The sequence below is a fragment of the Loxodonta africana genome, chromosome 13 (genome assembly GCF_030014295.1).
Source record: "Loxodonta africana isolate mLoxAfr1 chromosome 13, mLoxAfr1.hap2, whole genome shotgun sequence".
In the NCBI taxonomy this organism is placed as follows: domain Eukaryota; kingdom Metazoa; phylum Chordata; class Mammalia; order Proboscidea; family Elephantidae; genus Loxodonta; species Loxodonta africana.
The window spans coordinates 37203813-37220111 of NC_087354.1; the positions used below are offsets into that span (position 1 = coordinate 37203813).

General features: G+C 52.2%; 1 protein-coding gene across 2 annotated transcripts in view; it reads left to right on the forward strand.

The window, feature by feature from the left end:
* RASGRF1 (Ras protein specific guanine nucleotide releasing factor 1) overlaps nucleotides 1-16299 on the forward strand; it is a 113585-nt gene that overhangs the window by 69884 nt on the left and 27402 nt on the right. Inside the window, exons 12-21 of one of the 2 annotated variants that reach the window (XM_003413852.4) lie at nucleotides 1149-1285; nucleotides 3892-3974; nucleotides 5520-5814; nucleotides 7391-7395; nucleotides 9241-9614; nucleotides 12043-12168; nucleotides 13787-13957; nucleotides 15086-15192; nucleotides 15695-15807; nucleotides 16233-16293. In XM_003413852.4, the coding sequence (XP_003413900.2) occupies nucleotides 1149-1285; nucleotides 3892-3974; nucleotides 5520-5814; nucleotides 7391-7395; nucleotides 9241-9614; nucleotides 12043-12168; nucleotides 13787-13957; nucleotides 15086-15192; nucleotides 15695-15807; nucleotides 16233-16293 (1472 nt within the window). The remainder of the gene's footprint in view (nucleotides 1-1148; nucleotides 1286-3891; nucleotides 3975-5519; nucleotides 5815-7390; nucleotides 7396-9240; nucleotides 9615-12042; nucleotides 12169-13786; nucleotides 13958-15085; nucleotides 15193-15694; nucleotides 15808-16232; nucleotides 16294-16299) is intronic. The other variant, XM_003413851.3, reaches the window with a different exon arrangement.

The following is a 16299-nucleotide window of genomic DNA, read 5'->3' on the forward strand; positions in this document are numbered from 1 at the left end:
ACACATGGAGAACCCGGGGTCTGGGTCTTTAGAGAAAGAGCTCCCTGGCTCAACAGGTGATAGCCTCGATCAGCCTTCTTGGTTCTTTTCAAGCTCCTCAGGCCCCTGTAGCAGTTGGCATCATTAGGGTGAGTAGACATGGGATCTCAGAGAGCACCCCTCATTTCCACACTCAAGGACTCAGTGGGCAGACTCAGAATCTGGCCCTGAGCTGGGTCACGTGGTGGACACTTAAGAGGTGCTCAGCCACATCCCTACCCTCCATGGGAAAGGATGGGGTATGCTGAGGCCACATGGGCCACTGACAGAGGACATGCAGGGCTGGGACCCTTAGAGAGGGGATGGACCACCGGGGTGGGGGAACAAGACTTCAGGGAGGAGAGAGTGCCTGAGCATGGCCTCAACAAACCAGAGGGGAGGCAGGGGATGTCCGAGCCTGGTGCTTTGGGTTTTTCTCCCCTGTCATCAGAGTTGGGGAATGGGGTCATTATTCTAGGTTAGGGGGTGGGATCACTACCACCTTTTGACTGAGCCAAAGTCTTTTCTGTCTCCCTTATTCACTGACTCCCCTCAGAGAGTGCCCTCGGTGTGCCCTGTGCTAGGCCTGGGGTTGGTATACCAGCAGGACTCCTGTCTGTGCCCTTCCCCAAACTGGGGGCTCCTGAGGAAGCGGGTGTATCTGATCCACTCAGCATCACAGTCTCAGCATGGCTGGGCTTAGGGTTTGCTAGAGGTGGGGGCTGGCAGCCCCAATACACACACACTCACACACAGAGGCATTCGCTGTTCAGCCACAGCTACAGCTGGGCTCTGCTCCCCTCTCTCATAACCTCAGTTCCCCACTGGTGAAATGAGAGCAGAAGGCAGATTCCAGATTATTTGGGGTTTCTCCCCTGTCCGGATCCAGCGCTGTCCCCGAGTGGTTGAAGCTCCTTCTGTACTCCAGGTCTTAGTCTTTCCATCTTTGAAATTGGGATTCTCTACCCTAGTTAAAAATAAAAAAAAAAAAAGGTTCTGAAAATAGCAAGTAGCCTGGTACTTCCCAATGCAGAAATTCCACCAGTAAGGCAGGCTATCCTTCAAATATATTCCAACTCGAAAAAGGGCCCCACACTCACTTTGCTAATTTCATGTTTTGCAACTGGAAGCCAAAGGATCCGGCCAAGATATAGACCACTTGGACTTTAAGATTGGGGTGGAGCCAAAGGACTCGCCTCCCTTCACGGTCATCCTTGTGGCCTCATCCAGACAGGAGAAGGCAGCGTGGACCAGCGACATCAGCCAGGTGAGCAGCGTCACCTGTTCCTGAAAGCAGGCAGTCCCTTCATGGCTAACCTGGTTGGGAACAGGGAGGCAACTGCATTGTGCTAATGGAGAAGATAAAAGTGCCCTCCAGCTACATACACCTGAGGCTGAGCTCAGCCACCCATCCCATTTGCATCCCAGGGCCATTCTCAAAGTGGGGTCTGGGGACCTCTTGTATCTGAATCACCCGGCAAGGTGTTTTAAAAAATCCAGATTCCTGGGCTTCCCCCCAGACCTACTGGGTCCAAATCTCTGGTTTGAGGCCCAGGAATCTGCATTCTCAATACCTGCCCCAGGTCATTGGTGTGCACGGAAAAGTTTGAGAAACTACTACCTGAGGATATTAGAGATGGAGGTTGTAGAGGGAGAGGAACGACCCCCAAAGCAGGGCATCTTCTCCAGTGAGGCAGGGCAGGTTCCTGAGACCAAGCTGAAGGTCACCTGTGCAGAAGGAAGATTTACCCTCTGCCTTTGAGAGAAGGGGTGGGGGGAGCATTAGGGTCAGTCACCCTGTCTGAAGAATTAACAGGAAGGGCAGCCCTCCTGGGTGCTGATGAGCAGACCCAGAGGCCTGTGAGCATGTGGGGTGATAGGCAGAGATCTGACTCCAGAAAGAGGCTGTGGGTGGCTCCCAGGCTTGGGCTCCAGGTTGGGCCTCTCTCTGAGCCCAATGTGGGCCTGTTATGAATCAGGGGCAGCCCCACTCCAGCACCTGAAAAGCCAGTCTACCTGTGGTCTCCCCACCACCGAGTGGGACGAGCAAGTTAGCTCAGTGGATGGTGGGAGAAGGAAGAATGCTAGACTAGCATTTTACCCCACCATTCAGGCAGTTTGTGCCATAGGAAAAAGGTCCCCGGGTGGTGCAGATGATTCTCGCTGGACTACTAATCTAAAGGCTGACAGTTCAGACCCACCCAGCGTGCTGTGGAAGAAAAGCCTGGTGATCTATTTCTATAAAGATTACACCCAAGAAAACCCTATGGAGCCATTCTACTCTAACACATGGAGTCACCATGAGTCGGAATCGATTCTATGACAGTGGGTTTGGGTTTGGGTTTTGGTGTCATACAAAGCTGTAAGGGCTGAGTCTTCGTTGTACTTAAGGAAGGCTTGCCTCCTCCCTCCCGCCCTCCTGTTTTCATGCCCCACTTCCAGCCTTCCCCGCCTGCCTGCTCCCCACCACCCTTCTGGCCTGCCTACCCATCTCAGTCCCAGAAGAGTCAGGCAGGGCGAGGCCACGTGCAGCACGTGTCTGCTCTTTCTGAGCCTCAGTGCATGTCTTCGGAAGCCCACCGTGCCCTGGAGTAAGGTGGGCCCCCCATGTGGTCACTGGGCCCATTCACAGCCCATATGAGCTGTAGCCGGCAAGATACCAGGGCTACCACCCGGAGGGTACCCGCAGGCCCCGGCCTCCTGATGCCACTGAGTGTTGGGTCTTCCATCCTCTCCCCCTGGGGAGTGGCAGTGACCACTTTCCCCAGGACCCCTGTTGCCTCCACAAAGCTCTGACTGGCCCCCCCGTCCCGCCCAAGTCTCTTTCTTTCCAGAGTTGCTAATAGAACCAGAGCTAAAGAGCCTACACGTTGTGGGTTGGAGAATTTAGACTGGGAAATGAAACGGGCAGACTCTGGTTCCTCAAGGCATCTTCAGGAACTTTCTTGGGGGCCTGGCCTTGACCAGAAAGCAGGCCCAGGAGCATCTACCACCCACTGTGCCAGCCTCTCAGCTGCCACTTCCCAGTGTCTTCGGCCCCACACACATTCTTAACACCAGAAGGCCCTGCCATGTGCCACAGAGGCCCCCACCTCCCCACTCCCCCCAACTACTCCACCCCCACCCATGAGAAACCCTCTTGTGGTGGAACTATACGGGCTCAGGGGAGGGGGTGACGGGGGGGGGGAAGACAGTCTCTATCGCTCCCCCACGCCACCAAGGATGTAGCTTTTATTTTTGTTTTATTCAAAACGAACCTCAGACTGAGTTTTTTCAAGGGATGAATAAAATGTACTATCATCTGTTCCCCTCCGGCAGCAGCCTGGCCTCCCCCAGGGGGCCCCCACACACGTGAGTTTTTAATATGTGACTCTGTCTACAGAGCCAGACAGAGCATTGGCAGAGCGTACAGGGCAGCGCTCGCATGCAGGAGGGACGAAGGCCCTGCTAGGCCCGCCTCCCAGGAGAGAGGGCACAATTGGGGGCCTCTTTACTCACTGTGGCTCTGACCCTATCCTTCGCTATACCTCCAAGGTCAGCAACAGAGTGGTCAATGACAGACACATCCATTTTGCAAACAACCCTATGAGGTAAAAAAATAGGAGGCATTATTTTGCAGATAGGGAAACTAAAAAAAAAAAAAGGCTCAAGGAAATCAAGTAAATCCCCCAAGGTCACCCAGCTGGGCCTTGACTTCCGGCCAAAGCTCTGCATTGACCCTGCTGTTGCCTGGAGCACGCATTCGGCAGGGCATGAGGTCACTGTGCCGGGCTGGGACTCGGGAACCGTTCACACCGCAGAGCTCCTGGGAGGGTGTGGGTCCTGGAATGAAAACTGAGGCTCTGACACGGGGGCTCTGCTCTCTGATTCCAGTGTGTGGACAACATCCGGTGCAATGGGCTCATGATGAACGCCTTTGAAGAAAATTCCAAGGTCACCGTGCCACAGATGATCAAGTAAGTGCCTGTAACCGGTCTTGGCCAGCCCACACGCTGACAGCCAGGACACTACGACAGGTGCCACTGGGCTCAAAAAGATGCTAGATTTCATCTTTGGGGGTTTGTTTACTTGCTTGCTTTGTTTGTTTGTTTGTTTGTTTGGAATTGTTAGTGTCTGTTTGGATGATGGCTTTGCCTTAGTTTTATTGTAGTTTGAGCATGTGAATTATTGCAATAAAAAAAAAATATATAGCATTATGAATGAAATTTTATGTACTTTTTTTTTAAGTAACTGTTTTTCTTTTCCTAATTACAAAATGAATATATAGAACACTTCAAAATCACAGAAAAGTCAAAAGTGCAGGCTCCAGGGCCACTGTACTTGTTTGAGTGCCGCAACCCCAGAGGTTAAGGGGAAGGCACCCTGCTGGACACCACCCTCCCAACCCACTGTAACCCAGCCTCCTCACCCAGCACAGGCACAATTCTCCTCCAGGGATCTGCCCTTCCAGCCCCCTCACCCTCACCCTCCTCCTGCTCCAACCCTGGTCACTGCAGCTTCATGGCCTCCATTGGAACCTCTGAGTTCTGAGGCTGCAGACACCCACCTGGTGCTCACTAGGTCCCACCAAGCCCACAGCCTCTTTGCTACTTCAAGTGCGTGCTCTGGGGACCTACAGACACAGCATCGCTATATAATTCCAGAACATTTTTATCACCCCAAAGAGAAACCTCATTCCTTCCTGCCCCCATCTCCTGACAACCACGAGTCTACTTCCTGTGTCTAAAGGTTTGCCTCTTCTGGACATTTCATCTAAGTGACGTCATACTATGTGTGGCCCTTTGTGGCTGGTTCCTGCCGTGTTTTCCATGTTCACCCGTAGCACAGCATGTATGAACACTCCATTCTTTTTTATGACCAAGTAACATTCCATTATGTGGATAGACCACTTTTTTTCTTTTTGTTCTTCAGTTGATGTACGTTTAGGTTATTTCCACTTTTGGGCTATTGTGAGTAATTCTGCTTTGAACATTTGAACATTTGTGCGAACAGATTTCCTTATACCTTGTGAGCTCAGCAATATGTTAAAAAAAAAAAGTTTGTTGTAGTTTATCTAAGGAGGCTGGTGGCGCAGTGGTTAAATGCTCAGCTGCTAACCGAAAGGTCAGAGGTTCGAACACACCAGCGGCTCCATAGGAGAAAAGACCTGGCGATCTGCTCCCATAAAGATTTCAGACTTGGAAACCCTATAGGGCAGTTCTACTGTGTCCTGTAGGATCACTATGAGTTAGAATAAACTCAACGGTACACAACAACATATTTTATCCAGTATTTCTAGGAGTTTTAGAGTGTAAGATTTTTAGGACATTGTTGGAAAAAAGAAGTTGCAGCCCTTTCATCAATGCCATCCTTCTAAGCTTTCCTCGTTCCCTTAAGAAGATAACTAGCCTTCAGCCAACCATCTTGGCTATTGTGCCTGGGGAAGACAGTGCCAAGTGGCCATGGCCCCAGCCCTCAGGGAACTTGCCACCTGGCCAGGGGACAGCTGTGGGCTCAGACAGCTTCAGACCCCGCTCACCTTTTCCTCCTTCCTCCCTCCTCAGGTCCGACGCCTCCTTATATTGTGATGACGTTGACATTCGCTTCAGCAAAACCATGAACTCCTGCAAAGTGCTGCAGATCCGGTACGCCAGCGTGGAGCGGCTGCTGGAGAGGCTGACAGACCTGCGCTTCCTGAGCATCGACTTCCTCAACACCTTCCTGCACTCCTACCGCGTCTTCACCACGGCCGTCGTGGTCCTGGACAAGCTCATCACCATCTACAAAAAGCCCATCAGCGCCATCCCTGCCAGGTGGGCTGGCCTCACAGCTGGAGCCCACAGTGTCCGCCTCTCCCTGGATCCACAGAGCTTCCAGGCCAGGGGGGAAAACTGAGCTTTGCAGCCGGGGGTGGCCTGGGAGGCCCCTGGAGGATAAGCTGAATGTGAGCTGCAGTGATGTGGACCCCCCCCCGCTACATACACACACACACACACACACACACACACACACACACACATGCTCTGCAAAGAGGCCAGGGCAGGCTGACCGGCCTGATGCTACTGCTTTCTCCACCCTCACCCCACCCTGCCCCTGGGTTTGGGGGAGCACACTTTGTTCTCTCCTCCCTGCTGTCTCCTCAGTCCACTCACTGAAGCATAGAGCCCCCACTCCTGCAAAGGGCAGTGCTTCCCCACTGTCTTATGTCCTAGCGCTGCCGTAACACAAATGCCACACGTGGGTTGTTTAAATAACGGAAATTTATTTTCTCACAGTTCTGGAGGCTACAAAGTCTGAATTCAGGGCACCAACTCTAGGGGAAGGCTCTCTGTCACCTCTGAGGGAAGATCCTTGTCTCCTACGTTTCTCGGTTCCTTGGCAGTCTTCATGTGACATCTATCTTCTCATGTTTGTGCTCCCTTGTCTGTGTGTCTCTGCTGCTTCTTATAACTCAGAAGTGATTAGGTATAGGACCCACCCTGTACTGATTTGGCCTCCTTAACATAATAAAGAATACCCTATTTCCAAATAGAGATTTACATCCACAGGTGTAGGGGTTAGGACTCCAGCACATATTTTGGGGGGACATAATTCAATCCATAACACCCATCTTTCCCATTTGAAAAAGAAAGAGAAAACCTTATCCTTGCTCTGCTTAAACCACATTCCTGCTCTGCCGAGAAAGGAAGTGGCCCTTTTTGGTGTACTTGGGGTGGTAAAACAAAGGGAGGCTGGGGAGCCACCTTAGTCTTGGCTTTCTGGCCATCTTTCCTACCCACATCATCACTGTTCAACTCAGCCCTGCCATTAGGCCAACTGGGGCCCAGAAGGTCAAAGAGACTTGCCCCAGGGCACCTGGCAAATCTGTGGCTAAGAAGGGCCTTGAATCCAGGGCCAGATCTCAGTAAGCCCACGCTGCAGCCCTCCTGTTGTCCTCACTTTCCTGCTCCAACCAGTGTACAACTGCCCACTCCCAGCCCTGGCAAACCCTCGAGGAGACTGCTGGGTCTCTGCGAACCGAGGGTCCCTATGGTGTGAGAATTACAGGGGCAGGCACAGCACCGGTCAGTGAGGAGCCTGAATAAGGCTGAGGTCAGCCCAAAGGGCCCAGCCTCAGATCGTCCAAGGAATAGAACTTTGCTGTCTGGTAAATCACCAGTCTAATTCCTGAGCACCCAGTGACCTGATTTAACAAAGAACACTCTCCCCCATCTTATCCCATGGGGCCTGGCCCCGAGTTAGGCCCTGGGGGAGTCTGTGTCAAATCAAGCAAGACCCTGCCTGCAGCCTGGTTTGAGATGCGTAAGGAAAGCAGTTATTAGTCCTCATTTAACAGAGGGGGGACTTGAGGCACAGAGCAGTGGAGGACTTGCCCAAGGCCACACAGCAGTAGGTCAGGTTCAGGGACCTGGCTGAGCCAGATGGACCCAGTCAGTAATGGGGCAGGCCACATGTGCTTTCTTTTCCTCAGAGACCACCTGTCTGGACTGCAGTTATGGACACCCCAACTCTCTTCCAGTTGCCATCGGGTCGACTCTGACTTGTGGAGACCTCACAGGTGTCAGAGAAGATGGATTTCAATGGCTGATTTCTTGGGAATAGGCCTTTCTCCAGGGCACCTCTGGGTGGACTCAAACCTCCAACCTTTCAGTTAGCAGCAAAGAGTGTTAACCATTTGCATCACCCAGGAACCCCATCCCAACCCTCAGGGCCCCAGAGCCCTCTACTGAATGTTTCTTCCAGACAAGACTTGGGGCCGGAGCCTCAGCTCTGGGGCTATCTGGGGCAAAGCTCCTGAATCACACTGTCTCCCCAGTGCCACCATGAGGTCAAGGCTGTGTTCAGATGGAGCCCTGGACATGGGAAGGGGCCAGGAAGCCTGAGGCATGAGGGCTCTAAGCGTCCCTTCCTAGAATACCCTCCCCATCTGCTTCCCTCTCCCTCACTCTGCCCCCACTGGTGCTCACTGTCCACCGGCAGCCTCAGGCCAGGCCTCCTGTAATTTTTACAGAAGGAGCCCTGGTGGTGCAGTAGTTAAAGCGTTCAGCTGCTAACTGAAAGATTGGCAGCTCGAACCCATCGGCCACTCTGCAGGGGAAAGATGCGGCAGTCTGCTTCTGTAAAGATTCCAAACCAAACCAAATGCGGACTCATAGCGACCCTAGAGGACAGAGTAGAACTGCCCCGTAGGGTTTCCAAGGCTGTAAATCTTTAAGGAAGCAGACTTCCACATCTTTCTCCTGCAGAATGGCTGATGGGTTCAAACTGCTGACCTTTCTGTTAGCACCCGAGCGCTTAACCACTGCACCGCCAGAGTTCCTTCCTATCTGTGAAATGGGGTAATAATACCTACCTTCTGGGGCAATGGAGCCCTGGTGGCACAGTGGTTGAAAGCTACAGCTGTTAACCAAAAGGTTAGCAGTTCAAATCCACCAGCCGTTCCTTGGAAATCCTATGGGGCAGTTCTACTCTGTCCTGTAGGGTCGCTGTGAGTCGGGATCAACTCGACAGCAACAGGTTAGTGAGGATTAAAAGAGAGAAGGTCTGTCCCGTGGGTGACGTAGAACCAGCATGTTCAATGCATTTTAGCTGTTGCTTTAATTATTAAGTACTATCACCTGTTTCCAGCCTGGCCCTGGGCTGTGGTCCCTGTTGTGAGGATGGTGGGAACATGACCAGGGGGCTAGGAGGTCCCAGTTTCAGCCCCCCTCCCCCACTGTACACCCAAGTGGAAAAGACACTGGGTTTAGAGTCCAGAGATATGACTACACATGAGTCATTTCCTGTCTCTGACCCTCAGTTTCCTAATCCAGAAATCATCCCTCAGGACCTCTGTAAGGATGAGGTCAGAGCATGGTGGTGAGAACAGCCCCTTGTGTGGGGTGAAAGGAGGCTTCACAGAAGCCTGGAGGTCATGGGGGACCCTTAGCCTCAGGTCAGACGCTGCTGCTGGCCAGATGGGAGGCAGAGGAGGGAGCATCAGACAGACCCACCTCCACCAAGAAAGCCCCATGTCCCCTGCCCAGACCATCAAAGCAGGCCACTTGTGTTTATGGACAACTGGCCATAAGTCATTTAATCCCATGGACACTTTGGCCTGCTCAGAGGGTCAGCACGGGCTTCAGGGATGGTGAGAATGAGGGAGCCACTGGTGCCACCCTGAGCCCCGTCAGAGGTGGGTCCCCCAGGCCGGAGTGTCATCAGGCCTCCCCTGACCATTTATTTCCATCCCCTGCTCTCCAGGTCTCTGGAGCTCTTGTTTGCCAGCGGCCAGAACAACAAGCTTCTGTATGGTGACCCCCCCAAGTCCCCACGCGCCACCCGCAAGTTCTCCTCGCCGCCACCACTGTCCATCACCAAGACGTCGTCCCCAAGCCGCCGGCGAAAGCTGTCCCTAAACATCCCCATCATCACCGGAGGCAAGGCCCTGGACCTGGCCGCGCTCAGCTGCAACTCCAACGGCTACACCAGCGTGTACTCAGCCATGTCGCCTTTCAGCAAGGCCACACTGGACACCAGCAAGCTCTACGTGTCCAGCAGCTTCGCCAACAAGATTCCAGATGAGAGTGATACAACCACTGAGAAGACCGAAGACCCCTCAGCTCTCAGCAAGCAAAGTGAGTGGCTGTCTGGGCTGAGCCGCTACTTGGTTCAGGGACCACGGAGGCTCAGCCCAGCCCAGCCCAGCTAGGCCTTTGGCCTGCTCCTTGGAGCTCCCGTGGGACAGGAGGGGAAAGGCTTCAGGGTCCCAGCCAGATCAGAGAGGCAGTGCAGAGCCTGGGCAGGGCAAAGCGGTGGTGTGTGGGAGCCCAGGCTGCCAGGGCGAGGCAGGCAGAAAGTTGCAGGGCATGTGCACACTCAAGATGAGTGTCAGCGCCTGCTGCCCTAACTACAGCTTCCTTCTGCATCCTTGTTCTCACCCACTTATGCAGTGGACTTGTCTGGCCTCCCACTCTGGGCTGGCCCCAAGTCAGGACCCCAGAGAGAAACAGGTAACAGACCTGGTTCCTGCCCTCCAGGATTCACAGTCTGGTGAAAAGCCAGACCAGACACGAAAACCTGGACACCTGATACGTGTTATATTAGAGGGGTCTTAAGGGGCACAGAGGGTGGAGTGGGGCCGCCATCAGGGCAGTCAGAGAACGGTTCCTAGAGGATGCATTGGATCTAGATTTTCCCCAGGAGGAAGGGAGAACATTCTAGACAGAGGGAACAGACTGTGCAAGACTGAGGAGCGAGGCAAAACATTGTATATTCAGGGAACAGCTTGAAGCTCAGCATTCCTGGGACATTTGGTATCGGGGGAGAAGCTGGAGATGACGCTGGAGCAGAGCCTCTCCTGACCATTCTAGAAGGGCATTTGTTTGGGTAGGTGGTCTGGCTCTATCTTAGATCAAGTCAGGGTACCACCAACATCTGTCTTGGTTAGCACACACATGCCCGCACATAAACACATACATAGCCCGGGGCTGGTCAGAAGACCCAGGCTTTGAGGAGGAGACCTTTGAAAAAGACTTTGAAGATGGTCAGGATTCCTCTCCTCTGGGACGAGAAGAGAGGAGGCAGAGGGCACTCCCAGCAGCAGGCACAGCTGGGGAGAGGCACAGCCCCCAAGAGGCTCTATCATCAAGTGACATTTACTGTGGCCCATATACTACAGAGATGACATGCACAGCTCAAAGCTGGTAACCAAGGGAACAGCCCACCGGAGAGCCCCAGATGCTGCCCTGCAGATGCAGAGAAGGATCCCGACGGGGGTGGGTGGAGGGACAGAATCCATCTTACATAAACCTAGAGTGATTCCCCTTCAGTGGGTCCAAAGCTGTCACATTATAAAACAGAATGCAGGACAGTCCTGAGAAATCTCTTCTGGGCTTCTTGATTGGTGACCCAGAGGTCTGTGGACTCTGCTAACTGTGTGTGTGTGTGTATACATATGGGCTATGTGTTTTTTTAGAGAAGTTCATGGCTTTGGGGGTTCTCTGAAGAGTCAAGTGTAACTCCACTTGTAGTTGGGGAAATTGGGGCCCAAAGAGGTTACAAGTTTTTGACCAAGATCTTGCTGTGCCAGGGCTGGGCTTTTAATATAATTCATCAGCTTTCCCCCAGGTGTGTACGCCCTGAGTCTCCCAAGGTGATGGTGACGGTTATTAGTCGCCATCGAGTCGGCTCCAACTCATGGCAAGCTTATTGCCGCAGAATGAAACGTTGCCCAGTCCTGTGCCATCTTCGTGATCGTTGATGTGTTTGAGCCCATTGTTGTGGCTGTTGTATCAATCCATCTCACTGAAGGTCTCCCTTGTGTTCACTGATAATTTATTGCCCAAACCAGAATAATTTTAAGAACGACAAGGGCCACAGGAGAATAAGTATAAAGCAGGACTGTCCTGGGCAAACAGGGACAGATGGTCACCCTAAGTAAGGTACTTCACAAAAAAAAAAAAAAAAAAAAAAAAGGAGCTTCCTGTTCAAAGTGTGGTCTATGAACCAGCTACGTGGTCATCACGTGGGAGATTGCTAGAAATGCAGACTCTCAGGTCCCACGCCAGCACTCTGAAGGGAATCTGCATTCTAACAAGCTCCCCAGGTGTGCGCATTAAGATTTGAAGAGTGCTGGTAGAGCAAGAAGGAGCCCTGGTGGCACAGTGGTTAAATGCTTGGCTGATAACTGGAAGGTCAGCAGTATGAACCCACCAGTCACTCTGTTGGAGAAAGATGTGGCAGTCTGCTTCTGTAAAAACATTACAGCCTTGGAAACCCTATGGGGTAGTTCTGTTCTGTTCTGCATGGTCACTGTGAGTTGGAATTGACCGGAAGGCAACAGGTTTGTTTGTTTGTGGTAGAGCAAAACCCTGTCTTGGCGATTTACAGTACACAGTAGCATGGGAAAAGTTCTGGTAAGTTCTATGACAAATAAAGCTGTGATACTTTGTTCAGTGGGCATATCCCAAACTTAATCTGGTTTGCTTCAATAAATTATAGATACAAATTTCAAGATCAATGAGTAGTTGAGAAAAATAAAATTATTTCCTTCTTTTTGCCCAGGCTCAGAAGTCTCCGTGAGAGAAGAGTCCGATATTGATCAAAACCAGAGTGACGATGGTGATACTGAGACATCACCCACTAAATCTCCAACAACACCAAAATCAGTCAAAAGCAAAAATTCTTCAGGTACAATTCACCAGCCCAAAGCTATAAACAGATTCCAGGAGGATGTGTACGATCAAGGTTGGGATTGGGCAGCAGGTTAAGTACAGGCCAGGCCAAGCGGGTGTCATCCCTTAGGCTTCATGAGTGAGCCCTGAGGACAGCTATTCCATAACCCCGGGGGAGCCTGTGGGTGCCACAGCGCTGGCTGGGTAAAAAACAAAAAAAAAATAGGCCCTACTTTTCAACTCACCCTAGTCATTCCCCATCTTCAGACAAGACTGCATCTAACCCACCGGAAACAGGTGAGCAGGGAGGCCCAGCATCTCATTCATAGAAGATCCAGGTTCCTAAGGTGCTTCTTAAACTCCAGCTTCATGTCAGACTCCGTGCCAGGTCCTTTAATTATCCTGACAATCTTGTGGAGTGACCATGTGATCTCATTTTTCAAATAAAGAAAAAGGCTAGAGAGCTTGTGACCTTGCCCACCCAACTTCTCAGACTCATGATCCTGAAGGGCCCTTAGAAGCCGTCTTGGTCTCCAGTTTCCATAAAGCACCTCACCACACACAGAGGGCTGGGAGATAGCCAAGGTGGAGAGAGCACACGGACCTCGCCCTGCAGCTGCCTTCTCAGAGCCCCTGTTCCCAAAGCCAAGGCCAAGGGGCAGTCTGAATCCCAAACTCCCAAACTATCCAGGCCTTCTTCACAGGAAAGCCGGTAGGTAACAAGTCGCCTAGCTTTAGAGAGAAGTTACAGCCATGCCTTATAGCTCCTTAGCCACACAAAAGCAGATTCCGTGGAGACTCAGATTTCAGAAATAAGTTTTAGATTTCAAAAATAAACCATTAAAAAATTTTTTAGTTTAAAAATAATTTTAAAAATCAACGAATGCTTCAGACATGGATTGGACTGGACAATGGGTTGGAGAGGGATGCTGGTGAGGAGTGAGCTTCTTGGATCAGGTGGATACTTGAGACTACGTTGGCATCTCCTGCCTGGAGGGGAGATGAGAGGGTGAAGGGGGTTAGAAGCTGGTGAAAAGGACACAAAAAGAGAGAGTGGAGGGAGAGAGCAGGCTGTCTCATTAGGGGGAGAGTAATTGGGAGAGTGTTGCAAGGTGTATATGGGTTTTTGTGTGAGAGACTGACTTGATTTGTAAACTTTCACTTAAAGCACAATAAAAATTATTTAAAAAAAAAAATCAAAGGATAAACCGTTTGCTCCTCACAGCATAAGTAATGCTACTTCATCCTAACTGAGTGTAGATTGCTTTCCAGAGATTTATAAGATGAAGTATGTCTGGAATCAGATTCTACTACTCTTATCACTATAAAATAATAATAATAATTATTAATAGCAGTAGTAGTCTATGGCATCTATATAACTTTTCACCCAATACAAAGTACTTTGATCTATGTTATCTCCTTTAATCTTTACAGCAACCTTTTGAAATAGGTATTAACATTCCCATTATCCAGAAGAGATTACGGAGGCTCAGAACACACAGCTAGTCAGGGGGCAGGGATTAGAGTTTCACCCCAGGTGAGCAGACTCTGAGTGCAGTGTTCACACCGTGCTGATGAGCCCGTCATATGCTGGGACCAGCAAAGGCTAAGGGTTGGCTCCATCCTCTCCACAGAGTTCCCACTCTTTTCCTATAATAATGGAGTTGTCATGACTTCCTGTCGAGAACTGGACAGTAACCGCAGTGCCCTATCTGCCGCTTCTGCCTTTGCCATAGCAACGGCAGGAGCCAACGAGGGCACCCCAAACAAGGAGAAGTATCGGAGGATGTCCTTAGCGAGCACAGGTACGTTGGGGGGTGGTCTACATCCATGGGGCCCTCCCCCAGGCAGCCCCACTCTGTGAGGCCCATGCCAGGGGTTGTCACTACTGGCAGGAGCACAGCCACAGCCCTAGGGAGTCATCCCCCTGTAAGTGTGGAAAGGAGCTCTGGTAGCATAGTTGTTAAAGCAATTGACTGCCAACCAAAAGGTTGGCAGCTTGAAACCACCTAGCAGCTCTGCAGGAAAGAGATGTGGCAGTTTGCTTTTGTAGAGATTTACAGCCTTGGAAACCCTATGGGACCACTGAGTCGGAATCAACTCAACTGCAGTGGGTTTGGTTTTTTTTTTTTTTTTGGTAGGTGTGGAACTCATGGTTAGAAAGCTAATTACCCTTACTAACTGGAGGCCAAGCTTCCTATGCCATTATCATGACTTTGGCAGCCCTCTCCCACTTATTGAGGCTCTGGGTCATGCTGCCGTCTCCCACCACCGGTGTCTAGGGCACGACCTGCTTCTGCATCCCTACCCTGCACCCCCACTCTCAGCTGCCATCACTAACCAGACAAAATCCAGACTGCTCGGCCTTGCATGCCCAGGGAGGGGGCCTTACCTCCATCCACCATCCCCCTACAGTCCATCCAAACCTACCCTAGCCTCCAGCCAGTTTAAACCAATTGCCCTGCCTCACCCCACAGCCTTTCCCAGTGCTGCCCCATCTGCCTGGAGTTCCTTTCCACCCATTCCCCTCTTCTGCTTGGCAAACATCTACTCATGCTTCAAAGCCCATTGCCCTTGAGAACATCTGTTACCCCATCCCTCAGGAAGAACTAGTCCTTCCCACCTCCCACTTGAGAGACTGGTCACTGGGGAGGGCCATGTGGCCCTGCCTGGGGAGGCTGCCTCAATCTTCCAGCAGCCCCTGAGTACATGGGGAGGCCTGGTGGAGATGGGGTATTTATGGACTGTATCTACTGAGAAGGCATATTGGCCAGCACCTGGGCCCATCATTAGATATTTTATGGCCTCCTGCCCACAGCCCTCCCCCAGCAGTCATGAGGAGCAGCCCCAGCTTCACCCAATCTGGAATGTGAATGCCAAGATCTGTTTCTGTCCCTCGTGTCCCCTCTCCCTTTTGCCATGCATGCTGCCAGGGTTTCCCCCAGACCAGAGGAACGGAGACAAGGAGTTTGTGATCCGCAGAGCAGCCACCAACCGTGTCCTGAATGTGCTCCGTCACTGGGTCTCCAAGCACTCACAGGTGGGTGGAACCCTCCCTGGGCAGGGGTGTGGAGGGCAACAGGCACTGGCCCAAAAACCAGGTGCCCTCTGAGAGCAGAATGAGACAGACGGTCACCAGTAGGGTGGCAGGTGGGAGGGAGCCCAAGTGTGCTGCCTCTATATTCTTGGAAGGGCCTGAGCAGATCCCCTCGGAGGGACCAAGGACATTCAAGGGGACGAGAGGGGTGGGGCGTCTCTGTACCTCTGTCTGCAGCAAGGTACAGGGTAGGTGTGTACCTCCCAGGGCCCTGGCCAAGCGGTGCAGCCGGCTGAAGGCTGGTCCTTGGTCTTGTCCTGGCACCTTTTACCTAAGAGCCCCTAGGCCCCACTTGTTCCCTACCATGCCACCAGCAAAAAGGAAAGTGGGGCAGGGCAGCTGCGTGGGCAGAGATAGAAACTGCAGCCTCCTCCCTGGCCTGGCCAGGACCACTCTCGGGTAGCTTGAGAATAGTAGCCAAAGCCACCCGACACATCTTCTGCAGGACTTTGAGACCAATGATGAGCTCAAATGCAAGGTGATCAGCTTCCTGGAGGAGGTCATGCACGACCCGGAGCTCCTGACCCAGGAACGCAAGGCTGCAGCCAACATCATCAGGTAAGTGAGGCCCCCGGCCCCCGGGGCCAGGGTGGCCTGCTGGGATAGGGCTACAGGGCTGGGCAGACAGAGTCCTGTCTTCCAGGGCTCCCTGCCCAGGTCTACCAGGGGCCAGGCACATACATAGCAGGTCCAACAGGGTGAGACCAGGGAGCTGAGATGGCAGGAGGCCCAGGAGCTAAGGGAGCCCCAGGCGGAGGCCTCACCCAGCCAAGAGGGTCAGTGAGCTGAGTCCTGAAGAGTGGGCCATCAGGAAGAAGTCTATGAAGAAGAAAGAGGCAAAGGGAGTAGCATGAGCGAAGACAGAGAGGCGAGAGAGCTTCGGGTGCATGGGGGAGACGTGCAAAGTGTTCAGTCTGGCTGGGCAGGGGGCTGCTGGATAGGTAAGGTACAAGTACAGACTCATTGTGTCTTCCCATCCCCAGGACTCTGACCCAGGAGGACCCGGGCGACAACCAGATCACGTTGGAGGAGATCACGCAGATGGTAAGC